The sequence below is a fragment of the Rhinoraja longicauda genome, chromosome 8 (genome assembly GCF_053455715.1).
Source record: "Rhinoraja longicauda isolate Sanriku21f chromosome 8, sRhiLon1.1, whole genome shotgun sequence".
Classification (NCBI taxonomy): Eukaryota; Metazoa; Chordata; class Chondrichthyes; order Rajiformes; family Arhynchobatidae; genus Rhinoraja; species Rhinoraja longicauda.
The window spans coordinates 52789712-52817464 of record NC_135960.1 but is presented as its reverse complement, the minus strand read 5'-3'; the positions used below and the strand labels follow the sequence as shown (position 1 = coordinate 52817464).

At 40.9% G+C, this 27753-nt stretch overlaps 1 protein-coding gene across 1 annotated transcript; it reads left to right on the top strand.

Moving 5' to 3' along the window:
* The first annotated feature begins 342 nt into the window (after positions 1-342).
* Positions 343-27716, top strand: chrna1 (cholinergic receptor, nicotinic, alpha 1 (muscle)). The gene is made up of 9 exons (XM_078404538.1): positions 343-509; positions 3182-3324; positions 8050-8094; positions 8266-8375; positions 12836-13031; positions 18963-19200; positions 21286-21509; positions 25627-25866; positions 27452-27716. Exons 1-9 carry the CDS (start codon positions 452-454, stop codon positions 27581-27583), a joined length of 1386 nt encoding a protein of 461 aa, XP_078260664.1. The 5' UTR covers positions 343-451; the 3' UTR covers positions 27584-27716.
* The last annotated feature ends 37 nt before the right edge of the window (positions 27717-27753 follow it).

The window sequence follows — 27753 nt, the reverse complement described above, 5'->3', positions numbered from 1 at the left end:
ATCTCTTCCCCCACCAAGAGTTTACTTCAGTATCACACAGGCTGTGTCCATTGTCCTCTTCAATACTAAAGATTTGGACCTGGATATTAGAGTGTTGTCAACGGTCCACTTTAATGGAAAGCAGAAGTGATAACTTACCGTAACATAAATGGCATTCATTGTGCAGATTCTGTTTTAATGCTGCTCATTGTTTCCAGCTCTTACTGACACATCTCTCTCATAACCAGGAGCTGCTGGTATGTTTGTTAACCCCTCCCCTACATTCCCCGCAGTTGCCAACTATCAGCTGTCACAGAGACAGGTGGCAGAAGAGAGGAACGGAGAGTTGAGAGCTCATCTTTTCACTAGGATAGAGCTACACTCAGACGTCCAGAAGACCTGACAAGTTCATCAAGTTTAGTTGTTGGAAGTGCCAGATTTGCATGAAAAGCCCGACATAGAAAGCTGGAGAATGATTCTGTCCGATTACTTGCATGAGGGGCTGATGCTACTGTTATTTTCATGTGGTGGTAAGGTCATCTGGTGTGCTGGTTTTATTCAGTTGAAAGCTGCAATATGTTTGTTTCGTATATATATTTTTTGTTTTATATAGTTTGCTTTGGAAATGTCCAGAGAAGTGTTTGGTATTTTAGATTGACGGCAACATGTGTTGCCTGGTTCTATTCCTGGATTTCCATGACAAAAATGCCTGATGTCCACGTTATGAATGAATATATAGTTGGTGTTTTGTAATCCAGAATTTCAATTTTTTGCTTTATATCATTAAGTTTATACGAAATGCACAGTAACATACAGTATGATCATTGTTCCTATTTCAGGGAGAGAGGTTTTGGATTAATGTTTGAGGATGGTCTGAATTTCTGCTCCGAGTCTGGAATAGTCGATGTTTATCCAAGGTCACTAGTTGGAGTCTGCCTGGGGAAAGGGATTGGTCAGCGTAGCAGGATTTATATTACACAACGGAAATAGTTGCTTTGCAATGGCAATAGTAATGATTCTGGAATGCGGCATAATGGCATGTACTACGGCTTAGAATATATTTTTTATGACCTAGCTGAATTAATCAAGCTTTTGATTCATTTGAGCATTTTGTGCATTGTTCGTGGGTTGACAAGCCAGTGTGAGCTAGTAGAAGTTATCTTGAAGGTAATAAGCCAATATCATTCATATCTCTATGTTCGTCACACAGTATAAATAAGACACTGAAAATCAGTGGGTTTATTTTGGGACTTTGCTGTTAGTTCCTTGAAATTTGATATGTCTGCTGACTATACATTGGACTGCATTTTAAAGATTTATTTATTCAAAAACTTTCATGGATACATGGCAGCTGTTTGAGGTTTTGCAACGTGACGTGGAGTAATCCATGCTGTAATTCTTCCTGAGTGTAAAAATAACAATTGGATACATACTGCTTCTAGAAATCATGAAAGGAAATGGTATGTTAATAAACATGTTGAAATAATTAAATACTATATTTAAATTAAAATCAGATCAAATATTATTAATTAGTTAAAATAATAGAATCTTTACTTAGTGCCATGAAGAGATTTGTAATTTATTTTGTCAGCTTACCATGTACATAAACAAATATTAGGTAGCAAAATAAATTTAGTCCAGAACGATCCATGTGAGAATTTGAGAGTCAATTCAAAACCAAATATAATCAATTATGATATAAAATAAATGGTAAATAGATGACAGATAAAATAGTTTATGTTTGCAAAACATAATTCTTGTAAATATGAGAGAAGCCAAACATTTGACATCAAAATCAGTCATTTATTCGAGAGTTCTTTTAATGTCCTATTGAAGGCCTGTTTGGAGAAATCCCAAGGAAGTGTTTCCTTACACAATTTCCATTTTAGATTCTACTGATCTTTGTTGAAGTAACACAATTTTGTTGAAGTAACACAACGTTGAAATAATCACACAATTCCACCAACCTGCCCACCTGGAAAATGTTGTCCTAATTTCAGAAATCAATTCTAGAAGTTCAGTTTGAACCTCAGCTAATAATTAATGTATGTTACTATGACTACATGAGCATCCTTTAAGGTTTCATGCCATAGAGTGTGCTGAGGTGCTTTGCAGAGGGTTACAATAAAAATGATGATGTCAAAGCATGTAAAATATTGGGGAAGATGATAAAGGTATAGTCAAAAAGCTAACTTGTAAGATACAGTTTGAAAGGAGGAATGATACAAAGAGAGAGGGAGAGAGAGAGAAACATTTGAATTTGGAACCTTATAATCAACACTAAGGTACACATGATGGAGTCATTAAATACAGGGATAATCAAAAGACCAGAATTAGAGAAGGGAAAATATATTAGGTTGTAGATCTGGGGGAGATCTTTTGAATGTTTTGGACCCGAAAGTTGTCTGTCCCTCCACAGATGCTGCCTAAACCATTGAGTTCCTTTAGCAGTTTTTTTTTGTGCTCAAGATACCAGCATCTGATATCCTTTTTGTCATAAAAAACAGTAGCTTTGTCCCTTTCCACTATTCGTTGGTGGGAAGTTATACCTATGGTATGATGGCAATTTATAGAAAATAACATAGCCAAAGAGTTGGTAATAACATAACGCTGGTGTTTCAGTGTAAACGTCAAGAAAACAATATCAAATATAATTTTTTTAGAAGGAAAAGACATTTTAGAACACAAGAATGTAAAAGGACATCCATGATTCCTCAAGTAATAAAGTCAGAGGGAAGGCTGAGGTATTTCCACAGATTGGGAAACGAACAGAATTGTGTTGCAAAGGATTCTTTCTCATCACCTGATAGCCAGTTTAACACCACTGTTAACCATTACTTTTGGCTGAGTTATAGTGAAGAGTCTAAGTGAATGGACGAAAGAAAAGAATAACTAAGATGCAGATAATTGAGAGAGAACAATAAAAGGTTAGGTGGATAGCAAAGATTTAGAACAATATGGCCCAAATGCCGGAAAACTGGACTAGCTTAGATGGGGCATCTTGGTTGGCTTGGACCAGTTGGACCAGTTGGACTGAAGGGCCCGTATCCACACTGTATGACTCAATGGGTCTATAAAATGCTGGAAATGTTAATAGACCAATAATCACTGGGAAAAATACAATAAGAATTAAAATAAGGCTACCGCAATTCTATGATCAAGGACATCTTACAAAATGTATTTCCATCTTGCCTTTTCACAGGTCTGGTGTTGGCTTCTGAACATGAAACGCGTTTGGTGGCTAATTTATTCAAAAAGTATAACAAGGTGATTCGTCCAGTGGAGAATCACAAGCATTTTGTGAATGTCACAGTGGGGCTGCAGCTGATTCAACTCATCAATGTGGTATGAAGCTAATCATCTCTGTGTTTGTGGAAGAATGATCACCTGTGGAGTTCAACTGCCACTCATATGGCCAATTACAGCCTTGCATGAGTTTAGTTTTATCTTTGGAGACCCAGCTTGGTAACAGGCCCTTCAGCCCACTAAGTCCTTGCTGACCATTGATCACCCATTTATACTAGATTTATGTTATCCCACTTTTTCATCCACTCTCTACACACAAGGGGGCAATTTACTGAGGCCAATTATTCTACAAACCCGCACGTCTTTGGGATGTGGGAGGAAATCAAAGCACCGGGCGGAAACCTGTATGGTCACAGGAAGAACGTGCAAACTCTGCACAAACAGCACCTGAGGTCAGGGTCAACGGCGGGTCTCTGACGCTGTGAGACAGCAGCTCTTCCAGCTCCACCATTGTGTTGCCCAAACTTCAGAGTTTAATTGCAGTACCACCTTTATATGAGTGCAACAAATAATCAGCAAAAACCAACTAGATTACATTGATTAATACAATTCTATAATTAGTTTGGATTTCAGTGCTAAGTTTTACATGTTATGGGGTTTCTCTTCAGTTACCTAACTCTAGAACCTAAGAAAGTTCCAAAGGCCTTCGAACTCTTCAAGAGTTCACTCAATATTCCACCACCATTTTATGGGTGGTCTGTGGTACATCTGGGCATCAACGGTTGCGGGGAGAAGGCAGAAGAATGGGTTGAGAGGGAAAAATAGATCAGTCATGATCGAGTGGTGGAGCAGACTCAAGGGGCCGAATGGCCCAATTCTGCTCCAATGCCTCATGAACTTACGATCTTACTAGAGTTTGGATGGCACCTGGAATGTGCTACCAGAGGAGATGGGGAATAACAGTATAACAGTATAACAGAACTTTATTTGTCATTCGGTACCGAAGTACCGAACGAAACTACATAGCAGTCATAGAAAAAAAGAACACAAGACACATAGCCCCAACACAAACGTCCATCACAGTGACTCCAAACACCCCCTCACTGTGATGGAGGCAACAAAACTTCCACTCTCTTCCCCACGCCCACGGACAGACAGCTCGTCCCCGACCGACCTGTCAGACACAATCACTACATTTAAGAGGTATTTAGACCGGCACTCGAATAGGCAATGCTTAGAAGGATATATAATAATAATAATAATAATAATAAACATTTATTTTATATAGCGCTTTTCCAAATGCTCAAAGACACTTTACAAAACAGTCAAAACATAAAAACAAACAAACTGACAAACTGACGGAGAAGCGGCGAACAAATAGCGCCAGCGTCCTCTCACGTCAGGGTCCGGCAGTAGACAATAAAAACACAAGACACACAATTACAATTTAACACAAACAGCCATCACAGTGATTGCTCCAGGCACACCTTCACTGTGATGGAAGGCAAAGAAAAGTCTTATCTCCTCCTCATTCTTCTCCCGTGGTGCCACGAGGCGATAGAGGCTCCTGACTTTTGAAGCCCCCACCAGGCGATGGAAAGTCCCAGGGCCGAGCCGAGCAGGCCGATGAAGGTCCTGAGCCCCCACCGGGCGATGGAAAGTGCCGCGGCCAGGCCAAGCAGGGCGATGAGGGGCCTGCGAGCGGGTCAATCAAACCTCGCGCTCCGGGGCAGTCGAAGCTGCTACGGCTGGAGCTCCCGAAAGCCGGTCGCCAGCCAGGGACCTGTGAACTCCCGATGTTGCGGTCTGCAGGGCCCACGGCCGAAGCCTCCGAGATGGTAAGTCCAGGCCCTGCGACTGGAGTCTTCAAGGCCGCCGACTCCACAGTGTTAGGCCGTAGCGCGAACGGAGATACGACACGGTAAAGGTCGCATCTCCATTGAGGAGGAGATTTGAAAAAAAGGTTTCCCCCACCCCCCCACCACCCCCCCACCACCCTCCACATATACAGAGTTAAAAATAAATCAAAACATACATTTAACGATAACAATAGACAAAAACAAAAAAAAAGACAGAGAGACTGCCGGTGAGCCGCAGCTGCAGGACCTATTGCGGGCAAATAGAATTAGTATGGACGGATAAAAAGATATGTTGGGATGAATAGCCCATTTCTATGCTCTATGTCTCTATTTATATGGTTGTTGTGGTATTCTTGTGAAGCTGGAGACAGCTGCAGACTTTTACAGCTATCCCAAGGGGAGATGGTAAGTCATTCTTAGTTTGAAATCTAATTTCCTACTCATCTATCACTGAACGGCAACTGCTGGGGAAGAGGAGAAAAATGAAGAGTAAGACAGAGAGCATGCAAGGCAGAATGATCCTTTTTGAATCTCTGATCCTACCTCAGATTCCTCTGATACCAAAAATGGCTAGAAATTCATCTCTGGCTGCAAACACTAAATTCACCATACATAAGTGGCTGCAAGTTCAATTATACTTCCGAAGTTCAGGTCCCCTGAACCAAATTTCAGAAGCAGAGTAAAACAAGCAACTGCTCCAATGCTAACTAGGACTAAACATTTGGTCACAATTCAGCTCATGCTTTGTTTTCTCAATCTCAGCTCTGCTGAGTGGACTACATAATGTGCAGGAGGTTGTGGCGTCAGGCAACTAGCAGAGCCTAAAGCGTGAGGCGTGGTCTTGGTGAGCTTCCTCTGAGGCTAAAAGGAAAAACACCCACAGCTTCATGACTCATGGGACTTGCAACCCGATAATGCCAGCCTGAATGGTGGCCTTCTCATATAAGGAGAGATTATGTAGATTGGACCTACACACTACAAAAAGACACAAAGCACTGGAGTAACTCAACGGGTCAGGCAGCATCTCTGGAGAACATGGATACGCGACGTTTCGGGTCGGGACCCTTCTTCAGACTGTAGTGGGGGGGAGGAAAGCTGGAAGATAGCTGGTGGCGGGACAAAACCTAGGCAAGTGATAGGTGGGTACAGGTGAAGGGGGGTTGATTGGCAGATGGGTGGACAAAGTCTAGGGATGAAAATAAGAGAAAAAGCTCTGAGATGAGGGCAGACATGTGGTCTCACTCTGGCAATGGAGGAGGCCAGGGACAGACAGGTCGTTACGGGAATGGGAAAGGGAGTTAAAATGGTTAACAACCAAGAGATGCAGCTGGTCTTGGTGGACTGAGCACTAGAGGTTCGGTGAAATGGTCATCTAGTCGGCATTTGGTCTCGCTGTGAAGTTGTGTTGCAGTTTTATAGAACTTTGGTTAGGCTGCATTTGGAGTATTGTGTGCAGTTCTGGGCACTGCAGGAAGGAAGTTAAGGCTTTGGAGAAGATGCAGAAGAAATTTATCAGCATGCTGCCTGGATTAGAGGGCATTAACTTTAAGGATAGGTTGGATAAACTTGAATTGTTTTCTCTGGAGTGTCAGAGGTTAAAGGGAGGCCTGATACCTGTAGGTATGTAAAATTATGAGAGGCAATAGACAATAGACAATAGGTGCAGGAGAAGGCGATTCGGTCCTTCGAGCCAGCACCGCCATTCAATGTGATCATGGCTGATCATTCTCAATCAATACCCCGTTCCTGCCTTCTCCCCATACCCCCTGACTCTGCTATCCTTAAGAGCTCTATCTAGCTCTCTCTTGAATGCATTCAGAGAATTGGCCTCCACTGCCTTCTGAGGCAGAGAATTCCACAGATTCACAACTCTCTGACTGAAAAGGATTTTCCTCATCTCAGTTCTAAATGGCCGACCCCTTATTCTTAAACTGTGGCTCCATGTTCTGGACTCCCCCAACATTGGGAACATATTTCCTGCCTCTAACGTGTCCAATCGCTTAATAATCTTATACGTTTCGATAAGATCTCCTCTCATCCTTCTAAATTCCAGTGTATACAAGCCTAGAGGCAGAGATAGGGTAGACAGTACAAACCTTTTTCCCAGGGTGGAAAAATCAAATACTAGAGGACATAGCTTTAACGTAAGAGCGGGTGTGGTGGTGGAGGCAGATACGATTGGGGCATTTAAGGGGTTTTAAATAGACATATGGATATGCTGGAAGCAAAAGGGTATGGATCATATGTAGGCAGAGGAGATTAGTTTAACCTGACATCGTGTTTGGCAGGATCAGTGTGACTGAAGGGCCTGTCCCGATACCGGATTGTTCTATGTTCGTTTGTCTGGTTATTGTGTCTTGTGTTGACACCTTTAGTGTACCTTCAGGCTGTTCCAAAAACAAAATCTGAAAATTATAAATGAATTGTCACATTTAAATGGGGGAATTTGCAGGCAGATCTCAAAGAAGGCCAAATCTTTGTTTGGGAAAGTGACTGTTCTGTTTTAGCAGCACAAAACAAGCTCAGCAGTTTATGCCCCCGATTAACTATTGCCGTCAATTAAACAGGACCAATTGCATTTCTTTGAAATTTCATGGCACAAACCTCAAATTTTACTTAAATGTTTCAATACCTTCTGGAAATTAAGTAAATGGAATGCCAGCATTTATTATTATTTAAAATAATCATATCTTTAGATTATTTTTATTTTATTATTCTAAAATCTCCTAAAGATAGTACAATTTCTTTAAGTTTCTGATAGATATTTTGAGTCAATGCAATGCAACAGTTGAAAGTATTGACTTAATTTGAAAATAGGGCGTTATTATATTTTAATGTACATGGTTGCTGCAATGTGTGTGTACCTGAATGTTTTTACAGTGCTACTTATAACTGTCGGCGGGATTTTGTTTAAAATAATAGTGTATTTTGATTCCTGGCTAAAGATGTACAATTGTTCCATTAGGATGAAGTAAATCAAATTGTGGAAACAAATGTGCGCCTGAGGCAGGTAAATAGATTTTATTCCCTGAGCTCTACATTTCAATATTGGTAAAACATTTCTGCTAAATGCTTAACTAGATTGGCACTGTGTCTAAAAAGTAGTACTTATTGCTGCCTAGCCACATTTAAAGGTAGTTGGCATGATTGAACTGACATTGGGAAGTTGTTTCTTCTTTAGCAATGGGTTGACGTGAAGCTTCGCTGGAATCCAGATGATTATGGTGGAATTAAAAAGATCAGGGTGCCTTCTTCAGATATTTGGCTACCAGATATAGTTCTGTACAACAAGTAAGTAAACAGCAATATTTTAAAAATGTAAGCATGGGTAGAAACCCTGACTTTTTCAAAGTTTGAATTATTTTGATGAATGATATTTTGACACAATGGCGCAGTGGTAGAGTTGCTGCCTTATCGTGCCAGAGCCTCGGGTTCAATCCCGACTACAGATGCCCTCTGTATGGAGTTTGTACATTCTCCCTTTGACTGCGTGGGCTTCCTCCAGATGCTCTGATTTCGTGCACATTCCAAAGACGTGCAGATTGTAGATGAATTGGCTTCTGTAAATTGTCCCTGGTGTGAAGGATAGAACTAGTGTGCCAATGATATTCATTGCCATGGGCCCTACGGTATATCTTTAAACGGAACTAAACTAAATTTGGAAGAAAGAACATAAGAAATGGGAGTATGTAGAAAACAGGAGGCATCAAGTCAGTTCTGCCATCAAATTAAATGATGTCTGATATGAAATTTGGTTGCAACAGATCTTTCTGCCCAATCACATTTATCCATTAACCATAAATAATAATATCCCTGGTTTGAATTTACTTAATGACAATATTTGAAGCTGTTCACTGATCTATACCCTGTAAGAAAATAAATGTCTTCACATCTCAGTCTTAAGTATTAAGACTGAGAAGTCTTAAGTCCTGAGATCTTATCCCCAAGTCTATCAGAGCAGAGCAAATTAGCAGCTTTTCAATCGATCATGTGCTTCTTAAAATAAGAAGACCAAAACGCTGCTCGGTACCCACAGTGTGGTCTCATTTAAAGCATGTACATTTCCAACAAGTCTTCTTGACCTCTGTACTTGCAGTGAAAATTAACATTCTATTTTCATTAATTACAAGCATACGTGGTGGCATTTTAAGCACCAGTTTTAATAATCTTCCACTATTTAAATCCCCTCCCCGCTCATCCCAGGTATCAGTCCCGTGAACCTTTATTGTACTGCCTTAAAATTGAGTATGTGCGTCTTAAAATAAGGCGACCAAAGTTAAACCGTTACTTTGGATCTGTCTTCACTGAGGAAGATACACACAATCTCCCAAATGTTCTAGGGGCTGGAGAACCTAGGGTGATGGAGGAACTGAAGGAAATCCACATTAGGCAGGAAATGGTTTTGGGTAGACTGATGGGACTGAAGGCTGATAAATCCCCAGGGCCTGATGGTCTGCATCCCAGAGTACTTAAGGAGGTGGCTCTAGAAATAGTGGAAGCATTGGAGATCATTTTTCAATGTTCTATAGATTCAGGATCAGTTCCTGTGGATTGGAGAATAGCAAATGTTATCCCACTTTTTAAGAAAGGAGGGAGAGAGAAAACGGGTAATTATAGACCAGTTAGTCTGACATCAGTGGTGGGGAAAATGCTGGAGTCAATTATAAAAGACGAAATTGCTGAGCATTTGGATAGCAGTAACGGGATCGTTCCGAGTCAGCATGGATTTACGAAGGGGAAATCATGCTTGACAAATCTACTGGAATTTTTTGAGGATGTAACTAGGAAAATTGACAAGGGAGAGTCAGTGGATGTGGTGTACCTCGACTTTCAGAAAGCCTTCGACAAGGTCCCACATAGGAGATTAGTGGGCAAAATTAGGGCACATGGTATTGGGGGTAGGGTACTGACATGGATAGAAAATTGGTTAACAGACAGAAAGCAAAGAGTGGGGATAAATGGGTCCCTTTCGGAATGGCAGGCAGTGACCAGTGGGGTACCGCAAGGTTCGGTGCTGGGACCCCAGCTATTTACGATATACATTAATGACTTAGACGAAGGGATTAAAAGTACCATTAGCAAATTTGCAGATGATACTAAGTTGGGGGGTAGTGTGAATTGTGAGGAAGATGCAATAAGGCTGCAGGGTGACCTGGACAGGTTGTGTGAGTGGGCGGATACATGGCAGATGCAGTTTAATGTAGATAAGTGTGAGGTTATTCACTTTGGAAGTAAGAATAGAAAGGCAGATTATTATCTGAATGGTGTCAAGTTAGGAGGAGGGGGAGTTCAACGAGATCTGGGTGTCCTAGTGCATCAGTCAATGAAAGGAAGCATGCAGGTTCAGCAGGCAGTGAAGAAAGCCAATGGAATGTTGGCCTTCGTAACAAGAGGAGTTGAGTATAGGAGCAAAGAGGTCCTTCTACAGTTGTACCGGGCCCTGGTGAGACCGCACCTGGAGTACTGTGTGCAGTTTTGGTCTCCAAATTTGAGGAAGGATATTCTTGCTATGGAGGGCGTGCAGCGTAGGTTCACTAGATTAATTCCCGGAATGGCGGGACTGTCGTATGTTGAAAGGCTGGAGCGATTGGGCTTGTATACACTGGAATTTAGAAGGATGAGGGGGGATCTTATTGAAACATATAAGATAATTAGGGGATTGGACACATTAGAGGCAGATAACATGTTCCCAATGTTGGGGGAGTCCAGAACAAGGGGCCACAGTTTGAGAATAAGGGGTAGGCCATTTAGAACGGAGATGAGGAAGAACTTTTTCAGTCAGAGGGTGGTGAAGGTGTGGAATTCTCTGCCTCAGAAGGCAGTGGAGGCCAGTTCGTTGGATGCTTTCAAGAGAGAGCTGGGTAGAGCTCTTAAGGATAGCGGAGTGAGGGGGTATGGGGAGAAGGCAGGAACGGGGTACTGATTGATAGTGATCAGCCATGATCGCATTGAATGGCGGTGCTGGCTCGAAGGGCTGAATGGCCTACTCCTGCACCTATTGTCTATTGTCTATTGTCTATTCTCTGCACCCATAGTATGGTGTATTAAAAGTGTGCACATTTCCAACAGGACCACTTAACTTCGGCACTTGCAGTGAAAACTAACATTTTATTTTCATTAATTACGAGCATACCTGCCTGGTGATTTTTTGAGCAATGGATTTTAATAATTTTCCACTTTCTGTTCTTCCAAAGTGGGTAACTTCACATTTTTACTCACTGTATTTCATCTGCCAACTTCTCGCCCATTCACTCAACCTATCTATAAGCTTTTGCAGATATTAAATGTCCTTATCGTAATTTACTTTCCACCTAACTTTGTATTATCTGCAGATGTAGCTACTTTGCACTTGGTCCATTAATCTGTAATAAACATCATTTGTAGGTCACTTTGGACCCGCACTGATCCCAGAGGCACTCATTCATCACAGCTTGTTAAGTTGTAAAATTTATGCTCTTCGTTTTGTCTCCAAGCAAAACCTTTATGTGGCACCTTATTAAATGCCCATAGGAAATCAAAATATGCCATACCTAGTGAGTCCCTTTAATCCACCTTGCTAGTTACATCCTCAAATAACTCATAAATTTAGTGTCATAGAGTCATACAGCATGGAAACAGGCCCTTGAGCCCAACTTGCCCATGCCGACCAACATGCCGCAGCTACACAAGTCTCATCTGCCCACACTTGGTCCATTACCCTCTAAATCTGTCCTATCCAATTGTCTCTTAAATGTTATGATAGTACCTGCCTCAACTACATCCTCCAGTATCTCGTTGCTTATACCCACCGCCCTTTGTGTAAAACAGTTACCCCTCAGGTTCTCATTAAATGTTTCCCCCCCTCACATTAAACTTATGTCCTCTGGTTCTCAATTCCCCTACTGTGGGCAAAAGACTCTGTATACTTACCCAATTTATTCCCAAATGTGTTAAGCAAAACTTCTCTTTCATAAAGTTATGTTGATTCTGGCTAATAATGTTCCTGTTTCTAAATGTTCTATTATCACTTCATTCATAATGAATCTAGGCACTTTCTTTGCAATGGCGTTATGCTTTGCAATGGTGTTATTTCTTTGCAATGATGTTTCCTTTGCAATAGTGAGCATAACATCATTGCAACGAAAATGCTCCATCACTGTTACTTGGGGAATTCCACAGTCACTCTGCTGGACTGTGCTACCTAGTGCAGTTCCCCAAACCTCTTGCTGCAACCGGTCTTGTTATCAATTGATCTCCCACTTGCCGTTGGTTGAGAATTTCACTGTCATGGTAAACTTATGCCACAATTTATATAATTTTATCAGTTACATGAATGTTTAGGTTTATTTTCTTCGGCAAACCATAGGCAAAATACATATAAAAGGGAGGAATTGAAAAACAGATATAAATCAACAAAACAATAATGCCACTTTTTAAATGCATTTATTAGTAAAATATTAAAATGTAGAAGACAATCATTGCATTTACATATAGTACATCTGATTTTTTTGGACAATACGCAAAACAATGCTTTTCACTGTACTGTGGTACATGTGACAATAAACCTAAATCTACACCTAAAATTATATTCTTTAATTCAATTTTTAAATTTTACTTTGAAAGTATTAGAATTTAACAAGAGATGAATGTATCTTCATAGATATCTATGGCTGTCTAATGAAGCTGGTTTCATGGACAGCAAGTTCATCTGAATGTAGTTGTTTGCCAAAAGAATAATCGTTTTCAGTAATAATTGTTTTATCTCCCTACAGTGCTGATGGTGATTTTGCCATTGTTCAAATGACCAAAGTCCTTTTGGAATATACAGGAAAAATAATCTGGACACCTCCAGCAATTTTCAAAAGCTACTGTGAAATTATTGTAACACATTTCCCATTTGATCAACAAAATTGTAGCATGAAGCTGGGAATCTGGACATATGATGGTACAAAAGTTTCCATATCCCCGGTATGTTTAAATCTTCATCAAAAATATTGCCATTTTTATAATATTAAATGAAATTGAGCACTGTCTTTTCATGTGAAGCCGAGCATCTCTTCTTCGGACAAACACTCCCCTCCCCCTCTCCTTGCTCTTCTCACCCCCCCAACCAGCTCCACCTTCCTCCACTAAAAGTCTGTTAACCAGTTCCACGGCATATCCCTCTTGGGATCACATTGTCCCGAGCCAACCATCGGTCTATCATGGAACCTCCCTGAGTTCATCTGATGCCAGCCCTGATTTGTCCTGGTCTTTTCTTCTTCCACTCCTCCCCCCCCCACCCCCCACAATCAGTCTGAAGAAGGGTTCCGACCCTAAACATCACCTATTCATTTTCTCCAGGGATGCTGCCTGTGCCGCTGAGTTACTCCAGCACTTTGTGTCCACCTCTTCTTCAGATATGGAAGTCCTTCAGAATCCAAATTCATTCTCTCCCAATATCCATAAATGTGCCCAGGTTTCCTGTGTCAGTGTGAAGGGACAATGGAATGATTGGGAGGGAGGCTGGTCTATGTGATGGTCTGCGCTGCATCCACAATTCACTGCTACTTCTTTCAGTGTTGGACTGAACAGTTTCAAACCAAGTTGTAATGTGTCCTGGTCATATTCATACATGTTCCCAGGTTGGGTTATTGGATGATCACTGAACCCAGTGGGACCCATATCAGTTGCTCAGTCTTTCTAATTTTCTGCCCCTTAATGGAAGATCTATTAATAATAATAATAATAATATATTTATTTTATATAGCGCCTTAACACATGCACAAAGCGCTTTACAAATACAATTAACATAGAAACAAACAGACAAACAGACAAACTATCCTGACGGAAAAGCGGCGAATAATCAACGCCAGCGTCCTCTCACGTCAGGGTCCGGCAGTAGACATTAAAGAACACAAGACACACAGATACAATTTTTTACACAAAACAGCCATCACAGTGATTGCTCTAGGCATACCCTCACTGTGATGGAAGGCAAAGTCTTATCTCCTCCTCGTTCTTCTCCCGTGGCGCCACGAGGCGATCGAGGCTCCCAACCCTATTGTATCCTTATTGGGGATGCTGCACTCCTTGCTCCATAGTTGTTGCACCAAATTTAGAAAACTTGTTTCAATGGTGGTTGTGAAAGGAAACTCCAATTTGGCAGAATGAAATGATAACTTGGCTTTAAGGTATTTTACACACTGAGTGGTGGAAGCATTTAATAGATTGTCAGCGCACCATGAAAGCTGAATACATCTGTTGTAACGAACTTAGAAAACTTGTTTCAGCGGTAGTTACAAAAGTAAATAGCCTTTGGCAGAATGAAGAGAGAGCTCCATGGCATATAACCCAGCCTATCCAGCTTCTCCTTATCGCTCAGTAAAAGATGGAATACAAGAAGAAGTTAGAAAGTGTATAACGTAGTGTCAAGGCAACAATCTTTCCCTTAAAGTCAGCAAAGTGTAGGGATCAATCATTGACTTCAGCATCAATGGGGCTGAAGTGGAGATGGTTGAGAGCTTCAGGTTCCTGGGCATAAATCTCACCAGCAGTTTGTCCCGGTCTAATCACATTGATGCTATAACCAAGAAAGCACACCAACACCTCTACTTTCTCAGAAACCAAGGAAATTTGGTATCAATTTGGTATCTTATCAGTTTCTGAAGATGCACTTTAGTTTAGAGAACAGCACGGAAACAGGCCCACCGGCTCCGTGCCAACCAGCGATCACTGCATATTAACATTATCTCACACACACCAGGGACAATTTTTACATTTACCAAGCTAATTAATCTACCAACCTGTACGTCTTTGGCGTGTGAGAGGAAACCGAAGTCCTCTGGCTGTGCAGAAAACGTACAAACTCCGTACAGACAGCACCCGTAGTCGGAATCGAACCCGGCTCTCCGGCGCTGCAGGCACTGTAAGGCAGCAACTCTACTGCTGCACCACCGTGCCACATTGTGGAAAACATACTATAGGATGCATTACAGCTTGGTTTGAAACTGAGACCACAAAAAATTGCAGAGTTATGGATGCAGGCCAGTCCTTCACACAGCCTCCCCTCCCCAACCCCCCCCCCCCCCCCCCATTGATTCTATCTTTACTTCAAGCTGCCTCGGGAAAAACAGCCAGCATAAACCAGGACCATTAACTCCCTGGTCATTCCCTCCTCCTTCCTTACATTGGCAGGAAGATACAAAAGCTTGAAAGTCAACAGATTCAGGAGTAGTTTCTTCCCTGTTGAATCAGACTATAAACTAAGAGTGATTTCTTGATCTGACAACCTTCCTTATTGTGACACTTGCAGTTTATTATCTGCACTTTCTCAGTAGCAGAAACGCTGTAAAGCTTTAACACTATATTCTGTACTCTGTTTTTTTTAGTACAATCAAAGCACACGCTGTCTGTTGTACTTGTGCCTGGCTTGATTGTACTCCTGTATTGTATGATTTAACTGAACAGCACACAAAGAAAGTTTTTCACTGTATCTTGTTACACGTGACAATAACAAACCAATACCAATGTCCAGGCATACCTATTGTAGATGAAATTAAAGAGATAATTTTCTGCTTTCTGACACTAAATTCTCAAAGCTCGTGGGGGACCTTCAGTGGCAGAACTGTGTAGCACAGCTTCAATAAATAAGCTGAACTGTTCATATTTGCATCCAATGGCTTCAATGGTCAATCACTGATGTGCAGCTCTTCCCTGTCCTGTACACCTCCAACACCCCATGCACCCTCTAAAATAGGACGTGCCAAATGTCCAGAATGCTACACATCTGACCTTCTGCTTTGCCAATGCATTCGCATTGAGTCTGGCAGTGGGGCCCAGATGTATGAAGGGAGGGGGAGGTCACATCTTACACTGGCCATCGGCTTAAGGCCGCGTTAGTTGGTAATGGAAGTGCAACTCCGCTCCATTAAGTGGGTAGCCAGAGATAAGTTATTGAGTTATTTTATTTTAAGGTTTTTAATTATTTGTTATTGTTTAACTATCAGGGCTAAAAGCCCTTGACAGGGTCAACCTGTTGAATGCTGTCAGGACATTCCTCGGCTGGTTCTCTTTTACTACCATGTGCTGAGGCCTGTTTGTGGCTCTGAAATTCTCAGCCTCACAGGCTGCCTTTCAAAGGCAGAAGGTCCATTAGTGCAGAGAAAAGTAAATCCAGGCAATGTCCGCACAACAGGTCAGGTCCAGAAAAGGAATCAAATTGCGTGAGTAACTCAGTGGGTCAGGCAGCACCTCTGCTGAACTTTTTGGGTCGGCACCCTTCTTCAGAATGATTGTAAGGGGGAGGGGTGAAACTGGGAGAGAAGAGGACCAGGACAAAGCACGGTGAGTGATTGGTAGGTACAGGTGAGGGGGGGGGGGGGGGGGGTGAGGGGGGGGGGTATGATAGGCTGATGGTTGGAATAAAGCACAGAGATAAAAGCAAAGTTGTGAAACAGACTGATTGAAAGTTGCAAATTTTCAAGCGAGAAGAAGGAGTGTAAAAAGGAGGGGGAAGAGAGAAATAGGAGTCCAGTTGTGACACAGGGGTGGGGGGGGGGGGGGGGGGTGGTGGGGGGGGGGGGGGGGGAGAGAAAAGGGTGGTTATCAGAGTTCCGGGACAAGTTGATCGAATATTTTAACTATTCTCCCTGACTCCCATCCATCCCCTTATTTTATTCTACATAGGATTCTCCTTGGAAGTAATAAAGATTAAAAAAGCACATGCCATTTTCGCAACCAAGATGTTCAATGTTTATTCATTCATTCAAAAACAAGCCTTAGAAAGATGCTGATATTTTAGATTTTATACCAATCCTCCTTGAAAAGCCACTCCTGTTTTTTTAATCAAATTAACATGAAGAGATACTTATACCTTTTACATTTTATATCTTAAAATTGGCATCTGAAAACGATATATCCTAAAGAGCAGAGAAAATGCTGCTTTGAAGATGCTGTCATCTATTTTGTATTATATTAATGATATTTTTGTGTTGTATTATTCTCAGCTACAAAGTAATGATTTTCACTAAGAATAAATATCACGGTAACATAACTTTCCTGGGTATTTTTGTATCTTGTAGGGTTGAATATAAAGTATTTGGCAATATTGTGACTCTTAATATCTCAGCCAAATCCCCTTTTTCTATCAATCTATTGATTGATGGCGACAAGAAAATACAGTTCAGTGATTACTCTGTATCAGAAAAAAGTCATTTATAAAAGTAATTTAAACTATACATTTTATTAATACTTTAATAAGATTAAATGAATAATCTTAATTTTAGGCTATCTTAACCTACATTTGTCCACCATTATTTTATAGTTAATTAAAGAACAAAACACATTGATTCCCAGGCTAATTAAAATTAATCCAATTCAATAGCATTTTATAAAATCCAGTTTGTCATGGCTAGGTGAGTACACTATGAATCCCAGGTACATTACATGGACGCAACTTGTCTCCATAATTTCAGTTATGCTAAAAAAAAGTGACGTTTGCCACTGGTTGAAGCCTGCTGCAAGGTCATAGTCTCAGTTAAAACTGTCTTTTAACAAAATTATGTCACCCGTATTCATGATCTTAATGGGTAGGCAAGTCAGAGAAGTAGGTTTACTCCAGATAACAGATTCATCTTGCTTCTGGTACATCTACTATATTTTAGTATGAATTATTGAAAATAGAAACATTATTGTAGAAATTAACATGAGCACTGAAATGAGGAAAGTAATAAATATATAACGGATTCTTTTCCCTGGCGCGTCGGTGGCTGAGGCAAGACCTGATGAAAATACATAAAATTATGAGAGGCATAGATAGTCAAATCTTATTTCCAAGGGTAGACATGTCAAAGACTAGAGGGCATAGCTTTATGGTGAGAGGGACAAAGTTTAAAGGGGATGTGTAGGGCAAGTTTTTTACACAGAGTGGTGGGTGCTTGGCTGCCATGGTTGATGTTGTAGGTATATACGATAAGGGCATTTTGGAGGTTTTTAGATAGGCACATACATGTGCAGGGAATGAAGGGAAATTAATCCCGTGCGGGCAGAGGGGATTAGTTTAACCAGGCATCATGATCGGCATGGACATTTAGGGCTGAAGAGCCTGTTTCTGTGCTACACTGCTCTGTGTTCGATAGATGATATCTCACATCATGGTTGATAGGATAGGAACAAATGGAAAATGATTGGCAGGAATAGACTATCTAGTTCGAGCTGCCCCGTCTAGGCATGACGTTTGACACATCATGAGTGGAGCCCCCCCATTCCCCCTTCTTCCCCCACTGTGTTCCAATCATAACCTCGCACAGCAAAAGCAAAGCTACAGCCCAAGGTCACTTACGTGGATAAAGTGGAAACTCCTCTTTCACCTGTTTTTTTAATCCTGTATTTACGCATCAGATAGCACCTGGTTTATACAGTTGATCATAAAAGAACAAATCTTTTGATCAAAAAAAGACACAAAATGCTGGAGTAACTCAGCGGGTCAGGCAGCATCTTTGGGGAACATGGATTGGTGAATTTCAGGTCGGGACCCTTCTTCAGACTGATTGAAGTAGGGAGAGTGGGAATAAAAACTGTCAGTGAAAAAAACAGGACGGGCAACAGATGACAAATGGTCGACATCTAGTGTAGATGGGGCATCTTGGTTGGCGTGGGCAAGTTGGGCTGAAGGTCCTGTTTTCTTGTTTTCATGTTGTATTATATATGTGTTTCCACAGAGTCATGGAGTCATAAAGCATGAAAACAGGCCCTATAGCCCAACGCCCATCCTGACCAACATGCCCCATCTACACTAGTCCCACCTGACTGTGTTTGGCCCATATCCTTCTAAACCTTTCCTATCCATGCATATATATGTTTATATTCAGTTGTTGATTTAACTTGATACATAATTACAGTGTTCTGATTCCTATTCAGGAAAGTGACCGTCCTGATTTGAGTACGTTTATGGAGAGTGGAGCATGGGTAATGAAAGATTACCGTGGATGGAAGCACTGGGTGTACTACACCTGCTGTCCTGACACGCCTTACCTGGACATCACCTACCACTTCATCATGCAACGCATCCCTCTGTATTTTGTTGTGAATGTCATCGTTCCTTGTCTGCTCTTCTCATTCTTAACCGGATTAGTATTTTACTTGCCAACTGATTCAGGTATGGGAAGAAAATTTGAAAGTATTTGATATATTTTTTAGTTATTGTTGGGAATATCTCATTCCACTCTAAAATTTGAGAGAGTTCCAATTTCCGATTAGTTGTAGACACACAGTGTTGGAGTAACTCAGCAGGTCAGGCAGCATCCCTAAAGAACAGGTCCAGGCCTGAAATGTCACCTATCCATGTTCTCCAGCGATGCAACCTGACCTGCTGAGTTACTCCAACACTTTGTGTATTTTTTGGTAAACTAGCATCTGCAGTTCCTTGTCTCCACTCTCTGAATATTTATGTTCTCTCTCCTTGTCTTCTGTGTTCCTTAATTTTCTGTGTTCTAGTTTGTTTTTCACAGGTTTTTACAAATCTATCTTTTAGGCTCTTTCCTCAGCAGTCCATTAGTGATCTCTGTCAAACAATATATAATTCCACGGCATTTTAGTAAAATAGATTCATTCATAACTGTTCAATGCAATTTGTTTTGAATTTTCCATTCACTCACTTTCTCTCCGGATGTTAACCATTGTTATTCCCCTCCTTCCTACCCACACTCTTCCATGAACTTATCCTCATGCTCTCTCATGTATCTTACTTGCATTCCCATAATTTTATGTCTGGGAATTATACCATTTCCTTTCCATATCCTTCCATGAACATCCTCATTCATATTCTCTTTCCACTCTCATTCCCATAATTTCATGCATGCCATCTTTACTCCTGTGCTCCTTCATGTATCTCACCTATATTCCGAGACTTTATGATGTGCCACTCTCCGATCTTTCTCATGTACACTCCAACATTCTTTTTCTTGTTTTATGCCACAGTTTAAGAATAAGGGGTAGGCCATTTAGAACAGAGATGAGGAAAAACTTTTTTAGTCAGAGTTGTGAATCTGTGGAATTCTCTGCCTCAGAGGGCAGTGGAGGCCAATTCTCTGAATACATTCAAGAGAGAGCTAGATAGAGCTCTTAAGGATAGCGGAGTCAGGGGGTATGAGGAGAAAGCAGGAACGGGGTACTGATTGAGAATGATCAGCCATGATCACATTGAATGGCGGTGCTGGTTCGAATGGCCGAATGGCCTACTCCTGCACCTATTGTCTATTGTCTATTGTAAACCCATTTCCACATACCTCGCATTCATCTTCTCATTCTGCCGTGCATTCCGCTACATTTTTTCTGTTTAAGATAAAGAATATCTAAAAATATTTGACTATATTTTGCAGTTATTGTAGTCCGTACTATTTTGCAGTTATTTCACTCCATACTATCAGAAGAGTAAAATGCAAGTTGAGATTGTTCCAATTTCTGATTTATTATGTCCTTTCTCCTTGCCTTCTGTAGACATTTTCTGTGTTCAGTTGGTTTTCACTAGCATTCTCTCCAGTTTTTAACCATTGTCCCTCCCCTTTCTTTCCATATCCTTCCATGAACTCGTCCTCATTCCCATTCTCTTTCCACTCCCATTCCCATTATTTCATGTATGCCACCTTTGCTCCTGGGTTCCTTTATGTATCTCACCTTCATTCCTAGACTCGATGGTTCACTGGTATTGTCACGTGTATGGTGGAATTATTTTCTTTTACATGCAGTTCAGTGACAAACTCACTACACATTAGGCACAAGCATACTCAGTAATATCCACTCTCCAATCTATCTCACGTTCACTCCCACATTCTTTCCCTTGTTTCGTACTTAAACCCTCTCTCACATACCTCATATTCATCTATATTCACCCTTGCACTATGTATTGCACTTTAATTCCCTGTTTTTGGTAAATTATTTATTTTTTGTTGCACCATCAAAAGATAACTCATAACCCGTCTCTTTCTTCCTGCCATTATTTATGAGCTTTCTTTCCAATGGTTATGGTTTCCACTATGTTTGCTTGTGCTCTTTCCCTGTAGTCAGGCTCCTTCATTTATTCTGCAGCTATTTGTTTTCCTGATCTCACTTCAGCTCATATTCGTTCCATCAATTTAAAAAGACTCCCTCGTCTCATTGTAAATACATTCACAAATGGAAGAGGTTTACCTTGTTGTGACTTTGCATGTATTTTATACAGCTCTGACATTTCTTTTTCTTGCAGGTGAAAAGATGACTTTGAGTATTTCCGTTTTGCTGTCTCTGACTGTGTTCCTTCTGGTTATTGTTGAGCTGATTCCTTCAACTTCCAGCGCTGTGCCTTTGATTGGCAAATACATGCTTTTTACAATGATTTTCGTCATCAGTTCAATCTTCATTACCGTTGTTGTAATTAATACTCATCATCGCTCTCCAAGTACACATACAATGCCGCACTGGGTACGGAAGGTAAGTCATCTTTCATGGTCTAAGAAGCAGCCAGGCAGAGTTACATTTCAAGCCAGGAAACCATAGGTACCATAGACAACCATTTATGAACTTAGTTTGTCACAAGGCATCAAAAGAGACAATGGTTTGAGCAAGAGTTTGTGATGCGATATAACAATACAACTAAAAGTTTGATTTCATTGTAATACATTTCAACATTGGTGCTCTGATAATATGGCGCAGTGTTGTTGGACTCTTGACTTGAGACAGCAGAGCTATCTTCACTTCAGCTCCTCCAGGCAAAATGAGTTTTTACGTTGGCTAATTACCTAGAGTATATTGGAGAAACTATTGATTGAGTCATGACGATAAGCAAGACACAAAGCACTAGATTATCTCAGCGGGTCAGGCAGCATCTCTGAAGGGCATGTCCTCCACAAATGCTGCCTAACCCGCTGAATTACTCCAGCACTGTGTTTTGCTCAAGATTCCAGCATCTGCAGTTCCTTGTTTCTTTATATTCTTGATAATTTAGTTTGGAACCTCCAGAGCAGAACTAGTACTATTTGTGCATGAGCAGTATTATTGCATGAAGCCCTGAGTACACATGGTGTGATTCGAGACCATCATGAGAGAGAATATATTCTATGTGGACTTGGAATTCAGAAAATCTGGAGCAGCATACACTAAGTTTAGTTTTAGTTTAGAGATGCAGCATGGAAACAGGCCCTTAGCCCACCGTACCTGGCCTGATCACCCGTACACCAGTTCTAGTTCAATCCTACACAATGGGACCAAATTACGGAAGCTAAGTAACCTAGAAACGTGTACGTCTTGGAATGTGGGAAGAAACCGATGCACCTGGAGAAAACCCACGCAGGTCACAGGGAGAACATACAAACTCTGTACCGACAGCACCCGTGGTCAGTATTGAACCCGGGTCTCTGGCACTGTAAGGCAGCAACTCTACCGCTGCTCCACCATGCTGCCATTGTGTGTAGGACAGGAAGAGTTCCAAGCAAAGCGTATGCACATTTGAACATCCTATTTATTTTTGCATTGCGAGCAACTCCTTGAACTGGGTCAGGGCCTACCAGCTTAAAGCAGCCATCAAATTCAAGCAGATGCTCAGATTGAATTTGAGAACAATAGCAAAGGAAATGTGAGGTGTTGAAATTCTAGTTTCTGTGTTGTGACTTTTAAAGTGCAGTTTTATGAGGGTTGCTGCCTTAATGCATTAAACACGAGGTAAAATACATGATGTCGTATCAAGATCTGGACCGCACGGTGGTGCAGCGGTAGAGTTGCTGCCTTACAGCGTCAGAGACCTGGGTTTGATCCTGACTACTGGTGCTCTCTGTATGGAGTTTGCATGTTCTCCCTGTGACCACGAGGGTTTCCTCCGAGTGCTCCAGCTTCCTCCTACATTCGAAAGACATGCAGGTTTGTAGATTAATTGGCCTCTGTAAATTGTCCTTAGTGTGCAGGATAGAACTGGTGCCCAGGTGACCGTTGGTCGGTGTGGAACCGGTGGGTCGAAGAGCCTGTTTCCATGCTGTATCTCTAAACTAAACTAAGATCTGTTCAAAGGTTGGGAAATAGGCCCTGATCACGCAGCAATATGTCGTCATGCTCAGAGCCATCAGCAGGAGGCAGGCTTACCACATATTTGCCAACTTAAAAAAAAGAACTAATATGTCTGGGAGATATGATAGGTTGAACACCTATTTAACTACAATTGAGAATGAGTCTATGTCTCTCTGAAAGGTTGGCTTCAGTTTTGATATTATCAATTTGACTTAAGCCAGATTTTTCCCAACAATGACAGATGCATGGAGTGCCATGAAGACTTGTCCTCTGTCTGCTTCATTCACTCGCTTGGTGTCCCTTCAGGCTACTCCTGCTTTAAGGCCTTTCGGGTTACAGAAATTCTACCTTTCTACCTTACAGAATTCACAAAGCAAAAAGTACTCAAAAGTTGACATACCGAATAAAATAACAAATAGCATAATTTTGATTTAACTCCCATTTCTTGATAAAGACACAGATGATGCAGGGTTTGCATGATGGAAAATCACTACACTGCCTGTTTTCTAGGAATACAGCACCCCCGTCACATAATATGATGTGGGGGGGGGTCCCTTGTATTTATAGATATGGAGGTTACTTTCATCTATAGGGTTGCTCTATGTGCTGCTCCAATTTTTCATTACTATCATGCCCCTTCCATAGTCTTTTTACTAGGATGAGTAATGTTGAGTCTGGGATGAGTCCCAATATTTCTTAGTTAATTATTGGAAATGCTAAAGCTTCACCAGAAATGCTGCATCCTTGCCAATAATCAGTCTCCTTCCCTGGCCACTGTCTCGGGTTGAAGCAGACTATTAGCAATAGAGGCCATCCCTGGGTTGTGAACAGGTTCTGTTTTTAACAGATGTCCGTAAATCGAAAATCCATGAAAACACTCAATATGGTAACCATGCCTCCACAACATTATAAGGAATGCTGCTGATTAGGGCCAATTAACAGGAACATTTATTTATTGTCTTCCCCTGCAAAGTTACAAAGGTACAGAATCAGGATGTCCCACTCTGAATAGCTGGTTTTGATGGCCTTAAATTGTCTGCTGTTAAATGGATAATAGAGTATCTTGCAAAAGTATCATGGAGCCATCGAGTGTGGAAACAGGCCTTTTGGCCCAGCTTGCCTATGCTGATCGAGATGCTCCACACTAATTCCACCTGCCTGCGTTTGGCCCATATCCCTTTAAACCTATCCTATCCTTGTACCATGTGTCAATAGAAGTGATTGCTTGCCACTTTCTATTACGTGGCCTTGCATGGTTAAACAGGCAGTCTGTGTTCTTAAGAGGCACTGGTGTGTGTTTACAGTGGGGAGGTTGTAGTGGTTTTTTTCATGACTGGTTCTTGGTTGAATTGATTGATAGTTATGGAAACTGATTTGTATCTGTATGGGGTGTCCATAACTTAGGCATTCGTAACCCAGGGAGGGGCCTGTACTCAGGTGGAGTTTAAAATCTCATATCCTCTCTATCACAATGACATCTGCTGAACTACTGCCCAGTTCAACTTGAGTAGGTTAACCTATGATGAGCATTTGTCGGCACTGGGCCTGCACTCGCTGGAGTTTAGAAGAATGAGGGGGGACCTCATTGAAACATACAGAATAGTGAAAGGCTTGGATAGAGTTGATGTGGAGAGGATGTTTCCACTAGTGGGAGAGTCTAGGACAAAAGGTTATAGCTTCAGAATTAAAGGACGTTCTTTTAGGAAGGAGATGAGGAGAAATTTCTTTGGTCAGAAAGAATCTATGGAATTCTTTGCCACAGAAGGCTATGGAGGCCTTCAGTGGATATTTCTAAGGCAGAGATAGATAGATTCTTGATTAGTACGAGTGTCAGAGATTATGGGGAGAAGGCAGGAGAATGGGGTTACGAGGAAGAGATAGATCAGCTATGATTGAATGGTGTAGACGATGGGCCGAATGGCCTACTTCTACTCCTATTCCTTATGACTTATGATCTTATGAGTAAGCCCTGCTTACACCTGTTTAACATCCAAAGTCAACAGTTCCAATGCTTTTCTGGCTGCCTTTTATCATTGAATGGTTCATTCTAACTTAACTGCCTGTTTTCCATTTGATACTCAGGTCCTGCTTAGCTCCACCCTTGCCCTTGCTAACAAACACTTTCTGCTGGTTCTCCAATTGTTTTGGTGTAAAATTCCCATTATTTTTAAATCCCTTGATGAAGGAGGTGATCACTTTCTCCATTAACAGTTTTTGTCTACACATTTTCATGGCTTTGACACAGATATTCTCCTTCCTTGGCACTAACAGGATGCCTTCAGTTAACTATGCCTCAGACTCTCTCTAAACTCTCAACCTAATCATTTTGTTCCTCCTTTGAGGTTCTTCTTTTTGTTCCTCCTCCTAATATACCCTTTTTATAGATCGGTATCTATTCTTTCATTTGACGCTTGTGAGTATTGTTAAATATACGTTCAATGTTAAAGCCACTATATAAATGCAAGTTGGTGTTGAGAATTTGTTTGTTACAACATAATATTGTTCACCAATTTTATTAATAATTTTTTTATTATGTAATTTTGTTTTGCAGATATTTATTGATACTATACCCAATGTCATGTTCTTCTCAACAATGAAGCGAGCTGCTAAGGAGAAGCAAGATGAACAGATATTTACTGAGGACATTGATATCTCTGACATTTCTGGAAAGCAAGTATCAGGAGGTGTAGTTTTCCAAACACCTCTAATTAAAAATCCAGATGTCAAAAGTGCTATTGAGGGAGTCAAGTATATTGCAGAGCACATGAAGTCTGATCAGGAATCAAACAATGTAAGTTATTTGCATTCTTAATATATATTTAAATCTTATTTGTAATGGTTGCTCTCTCCTAGTACAGTTCTAAAATTTTGTAAACCCTGCCACAGCACTGAAATGGTCCTAATCAAAGTCACAAATGACCTCCTGGATGACTGTAATTTTCATCCCTCTTGCTGACCACTGCTACAAGGTGGACCAGACTGTTTGGAGTCTCAGTATTTCTTTGTGCCTGGGCAAAGGCTTCTCCTTATCATCCCCTCCATCAATAACAACTTGTGAAGCCTATGAGACAATTGCCTGTAGCATCTTCCTCCAATGTCTATCTTCTGTGGTCCAGCTGAACAAGACTACTCTTGCAGAACTTTGATTCAAAGTCACAGAATCCTTTTCAAGGCTTCTCTTTCTGCCCTCAATACTGTTACTTCTGGAGTTCCCCAGAGAACCTATCCAAGCACACATGCTATTCTGCATTTCAGTAATGCTTCACATTAAAATACAGCACTAAGCTTCACGTACCTATCATTTCTCATGACCCCTTCACTATCACCTCGCTGTAAAGATGGCTTCTAATATCTCTCACCAAATGCACATACATCCTTGATTATTAAACATTGGAATGTTGATAAAAATATCTATTCCCTGCCATAAATCCATTTCTTCAGATCAATTGCATCCCTCTTCCTAACCACTGCCAAAAGGATTTATCAGACTGTATGTAGTATCAGTATTTCTTTATCCTGGGGTGAGCTTCTCCTCCATATCCCCTCCATCAGTAAAACTGCCTTCCTCCATCTTCATCAATATTCTTCAGCCTTAGTTCTTCAAATACTGAAACTGTTATCCATGTCATTACTTCCAAAATCAATGCTATTCTGGTTATCCTGACTGGCTTCCCAACTTCTACCTTCAATAAACTCAAGCTTCTTCAAACTTCTATAACTTGTAACATAACTCACACTAAATCACAGACCCTGTCACTGGTCTGTGTTAATTCTGGATACCTGTAGATATCAACTTTAAAAATTCTTAATCCTCTAATAATCTATTTCCCGTCCACTCCAATGCTGCCCCATGGATTCTCCTCTCCTTCATTTCGTCGAAAACTAGAACTGCCCAAGAAACCTGAACTCTCCTAATTTTTCCTTGATCTCATTATTGTCAACAATCCTCCACAGCACCTTGAGCCTTAAACTTTGGAATTCCCTTTCTAGGTATCTCTGCCTCTCCACCACCTTTAATACACTCCCTAACATTTAATCATTGGTCACCTGTCTTAGCATCATCTTTTCCAGCTCTGAGCCAATTCTGATTCTGTCTGTGTATTGTCTTAGGAAGAGATATTTAACAAAGTTCAAAGTGCTCTCTAAATTAAAGTCATGATTATTTTCATTTGATACAAACAACACATTAGTACCACTATATTTCATTTATTCAGAATTCTAGTACAGTATTCTCAAGGTAAATGTAGTTTTGCTAAATTATATTTAAAATGTAAGTAGTAATTTGAAAAGTAAAGATGATTAAAAAATCATAAGGTTTCTTATATGACTGTGGAATGAAAAAAATAACAACTATTTACTTTCTACTTCAACACCAGGCTGCAGAAGAATGGAAATTTGTTGCAATGGTGATTGATCATATTCTGCTGGGTGTCTTCATGCTGGTTTGTATTATAGGTACGGTTAGTGTGTTTGCAGGCCGTCTCATTGAACTCAATCAGCAGGGCTAAATCTTCATCATGAACAAACAATGCAATACTGGAATTGGAGATGGATATCCCGACATAGAAAAGATGCATGGGTTTGGTGTTGCAAATGTAGACTGTTTTACGAAATATATAGATTGTTTTGTTTTACAGTGAAATATACTTAGGTTAAATTAATATGTAAAAATGTAATT